Source organism: Leucoraja erinacea, chromosome 2 (assembly GCF_028641065.1).
Source record: "Leucoraja erinacea ecotype New England chromosome 2, Leri_hhj_1, whole genome shotgun sequence".
NCBI classification, from domain to species: Eukaryota; Metazoa; Chordata; class Chondrichthyes; order Rajiformes; family Rajidae; genus Leucoraja; species Leucoraja erinaceus.
Window position 1 is genome coordinate 19,716,804 of NC_073378.1, and position 3,826 is coordinate 19,720,629.

General features: G+C 45.7%; 1 protein-coding gene across 1 annotated transcript; it reads right to left on the reverse strand.

Annotated features, from left to right (window-relative positions):
- Window positions 1–582: 582 nt before the first annotated feature.
- Window positions 583–2,926, reverse strand: LOC129707411 (OTU domain-containing protein 1). The gene has a single exon (XM_055652423.1). It carries the CDS (start codon window positions 2,544–2,546, stop codon window positions 1,365–1,367), a length of 1,182 nt encoding a protein of 393 aa, XP_055508398.1. The 5' UTR covers window positions 2,547–2,926; the 3' UTR covers window positions 583–1,364.
- Between the last annotated feature and the right edge of the window lie 900 nt (window positions 2,927–3,826).

Here is a 3,826-nt window from a genome sequence, read left to right on the forward strand (position 1 = left end):
TTTAATATGAATACGAGGGGCAGCTTTTTCACAACAGAGTGGTGGGTATTTGAAACAAACTGCCAGAGGAGCTAGTTCTGGCAGGTACTGTAATATTTAAAAGACAGTTGGACAGGTACATGGATAGGAAAGGTTTAGAGGGATAGGGGCCACACGCAGGCAGGTGGGACGAGTGTAAATGGGGCACTTTGGTTGGCATGGGTGTTGGGCTGAAGAGGCAGTTTCCATGCAGTATGACTAAATGACATGAGGAATCTAGTTATCTCTCAATGTTAAATTCATATCCACATAATAAATTAATGGGAAACTTTATCTAAATTATTTTTTGTGTCCTGCTCAAATTCTATCAAACAATTATCCAAAGCAGAACATAAGACATGTTCAAACATACCTTATTGCTTTGGTTCATTAAATTCTAATTATTTAAAACCAAACTATTTGTCATTTCATTGCTTAAATGGAAGCTTCTACCTAATTTGTAATTCACAGTTTATGTCACAAGTTTATGGACCTACATCAAACTGAATGGATACTTAGAAGACCCTTCAGTAACACATCAAATATTTAAACTCAAGCAACTACTTATGAGAAATGTTATGAGTTTTATTCATTCCATGTTGATTAATAAATGTATAATCAATACAAATACAACAGTTGCAAACTGGTTACAGGCTTGGCCCTGCAAACCATCTCAGGAAGTTAGAAGTTAAATGTATCTTGGACAACATAAAAATCAGAAGTGAGAGGTCAGATAACAGAAGACAACAAAAATCAACAACTGTGAAGTAAGTTTGTGAAGATCTGAAACCTCAAATTATAAAATCAAGGCAGCAATTTAATAGCAACCAGCCACCTGCCAGAATACATAAACTTAAAAGAGGTAATACACCAATAAAACAATGATTGCATAAAATGCAACATAAACAAATCTTTCTAAAGTGTTCTCCAAAAGAAATAAAACCTCTTAAAAGCAGAGACTAAACAAGTCATTTTCCAAACACCAGAAATGTAAAATATTACAAAAATATCAATGAGACATTTTCCCATTCAATTCTGTGGTCTCTTAACTCCAATAAACCCGATTAAAACTCAGGTGTCCCAAAACCTTCATCAGTCTAAGCTCGACCATTTGGTTAAACATTCATGAATTCACACATTGAATTAAGGCGTTATTTATATAATAGATTTTAAGATCCATTTAAAGTGCCATTAGCCTGATCAGAATGTGTAAGAATTTAAAATAAAAGAATAAATCAAAACTGTATCAACAATATCTACAATTCAGAGTGCCAGTCTTACTCATTTAGGTTCACTAGCCTATCAGGGAACCTCAAGTCCTGACAAACTCTATAACGCGGAAGGACTCAAAAGCAACCGTTTTGTTCAATGTACATTTTTGAAAGAGAAGCTGCCATGGCTTTGGCCAGTTCTTCGTCTCTTTTCCTCTGAACGTGTGTCTGTGCACACCACGTTTCGTACTCTGGGTTGGGAAGCGACTGATCAAAAACTGCGTCGTAGTGCCCATTGCTCAGCCAACTCAGCCATATGTTGGGTTTGGACTGGTCTTCGGGACCTAGGCAATGTACCATAGTGGACACGGTTGGGCTTTCCACGCTACCTCCAGTGGTTAGGTAGATATTAACCTTCAGCATCTGACTCATAGCCAGTAACTCCGGGTAACCAGCCCATGCCCCGTCCTGAGCTGCGTTGATCAGAAATTCTCCAACATCACCTTCGATGATGGGGTTAAACTCGTCCAGGTGATCCGCAATGTGGTACACAGTTTGTTCCCTCAGCTCCTTGTGCATGGTCTGATCACCATAGACGGCCTTGCTGACCGCCCGGTACAGGCAGTTGCCGTCGGGGATGCTGTGAAACCTGTACTTCTGCTTCTCCCTCAAGTAAGTGTTTTGCTTTTCCACCTCGGCCCAGTAGCGCGCGATCCGGGCGTGTTTCTCCGACCTGTTCTCCACCACCAGGTCCACCGTTCTGTACCCAGTGGCCAGCTCCACTTCCCCTGCCTGCGAAGCCGGGCCTCGCTCATGGCTCTCGGCTCGGCTGCAATCGAGGGCTCGGCTGTTCACCAGCGCAGGCCCGTTGCCCAGCCGCGCCATCTCGTCCTCTGCCTCTCCGGAGACTCTCTCCTGGCCGCGGCCCCAAACCTCCACCGGCGACCCGACACCGACACCGACTTCTCCTTCGTCTCCTTCTTCTTCTTCTTCCTCCAGCCCGAAGCCCCGGCCTCGACCAGTCCGCTCGGATGTGGCGAAAGCCCTGTCGTTCAGTGCCTGCACGGGCACGCCCCTCTCCAGCGGCCGCAGAGGGATCCTGGCGGTCGAGGTGTAGAGGTGCACGGCCGGGCCCGAGCCCGGGGCCTGGGGTAGCAGGTCGCAACTGGAGAATGCGGGCATGGTGTCGGGGGAGCAGGAGGCCTCGCCTGTCACCGCGGCGCTCACCTTCTCCACTGGCGCTGTGTCCGCTGCTTGGATGGAGACCTTAAAGGCGGCCTCAGGGTAGTGTGTCAGGACGCTGCTGTAGAAGCGCATCTCGGCCTTTTTATAGCAGCCAGTGCGGGTCGCCGTCAGAAATAGCAGCTGTCATCACCGGTGCCCGCATTGGGACGCGCTGTCTTTAATTCCAGCTACGACATACACAACCCTAACATTATCCGGATTACCTCAGCCTCGATCCTTTAAATATAGCGGAGTGCGTCCTCTGGTCTGCCCGAGCTCGGCGGAGCCGCCCTGCGTCTTCTCAAAGGCATTTGAGTGCACATTCGTCAAGGGTGAGCGAGTCTGGTGGAAGAGCCTGGATCCGGCCGGCCGGACAGCCGCCCCTCCCCCTGTGCCCGGGGACGGACGGGCGACCTTGTTTACAACCAGGCTGTGTGCTGGAATGCCGCGTCCTGCCAAGAGCCGCAACCTGCCCCCAGACCTGCACACTGGCGCTGTTTCTGCTGAGCAAATCTCATGGTTGTTAAATGGTCGTCACGAGCATTGTCATTTTTGGGAATGGCGTATCTGGGCCAGTAACTTTCTACCATCAGGAGCAATTTGAGCCAGCAAATTTCTATCCTGCAACAACCTAAAAGGGAACTCCAAAGACACTGTAAATATGCCAGATTGTTTAAATAACCGTGGTCACTAGAAATGTCTTCTGTGGAAATTGGCTCCCTCCAAATATCAAAAGGCTCCCTCCAAATATCAAAGCTGCATTTTTTATATCAATGGGTTGTTTTTTGACGGCTCGTTGCCATAAAATGATTCCAATATCAGAGCATTAAGTATTAATATAAATCAGGTTTGTGTAGTTTAAAGAGACTGATGTTTGATAAAGAAATGCCCATGTCACTTGCTGGTCTGGAATGGCATCTCAGAGCATGATTCAGAAAGTGTTGGGAGAAATTGCGGGATCCTTCTTCAGTCTGAATTAAGGACTTGATTCAAAACGTTGTCTGTCCATCCCCTCCAGTGTTGCTACAGAACTTTGTTGGTCAATATTCCAGCATATGCAGTTTCTTGTGAGTTCACAAATATCAGCAAAGATTTAAGAAAACCCTCAAACGTGAGCTGATCACTACATACCATAGTCAGTGTATCTCCTTAACAAATGGGATTAAAAGATTGGAAAACGAATAAGAGCAGAGAAGGCCGAATTAGAACGGATGTTTGAATGGAGGAAGGGGAGAAATATAACAAAATAAATGCATTAATTTACTTAAGGAACACAGAATGATAGTAATATTAGAAAATGGGCAGAGAAATTCCATATGCTAGGATATACAGTTGATATACACCCTTGGAAGTACTGAACAGAGGAACCTTTG

Coding starts and splice junctions, on each gene's coding strand:
- LOC129707411 (XM_055652423.1), bottom strand. CDS start 2,546: ATGCGCTTCTACAGCAGCGTCCTGACACACTACCCTGAGGCCGCCTTT.